The 573-nt window shown below is 43.1% G+C and overlaps 1 protein-coding gene across 1 annotated transcript in view; it reads right to left on the reverse strand.

Annotated features, from left to right (window-relative positions):
- The window catches only part of LOC119594572, a gene marked incomplete in the record, with an annotated part of 10,650 nt that overhangs the window by 4,429 nt on the left and 5,648 nt on the right, over positions 1–573 (reverse strand). The window contains 2 exon segments of the mRNA XM_037943608.1: positions 91–234; positions 331–531. Coding sequence (XP_037799536.1) covers positions 91–234; positions 331–531 — 345 coding nt within the window.

The following is a 573-nucleotide window of genomic DNA, read 5'->3' on the forward strand; positions in this document are numbered from 1 at the left end:
TCTCATTGAATACATTAACAGCCATCAATTCCATAAAGTTGAAAGACAAATATCCATATCCATTCAGCGGAGAAAATGCAGAAAACTGACCTGTGTCTTCGCAGTTCACGGAAAAGAAACTTGGAGCGCTCGTGTCATTATGGTTGAGACTTCTAAAGAAAAACGGTTGTGTTTGGTCCCTACGGCAAGTGAGGGACACGTTGAGTGTTGTACTTTTTACAACACAGTTGTATCCTTAAAAAAAAAAAGTGTGAGAGAAGTCAAAATAACATTAAAAAAAAAATCTCGTTATCCACTTGAAGCCTTTTATCCAAACAGTTGTGAACTTACCATTGGGCCCTCGCTGAAAGGTTATGTCGTACCAAGGTTGTGATTCTATTTTTTCAAAGGTCGTAAATGGTGTACTTGACACTGAAGATTTTCCGAGACCCAGAATCAACTTGTCCGCCAGCTCACCCGGCCACCAGAGGAGTCTGGTCGGCGAATCGGACACTGGCAGACCGAGGCCGAGCAGATAGTAGCGCCTGCATCCTGTGAACGGAGGTCCGAGTTCTTGTGCTATCAAGTTATACA

Source organism: Penaeus monodon, chromosome 34 (assembly GCF_015228065.2).
Source record: "Penaeus monodon isolate SGIC_2016 chromosome 34, NSTDA_Pmon_1, whole genome shotgun sequence".
Classification (NCBI taxonomy): domain Eukaryota; kingdom Metazoa; phylum Arthropoda; class Malacostraca; order Decapoda; family Penaeidae; genus Penaeus; species Penaeus monodon.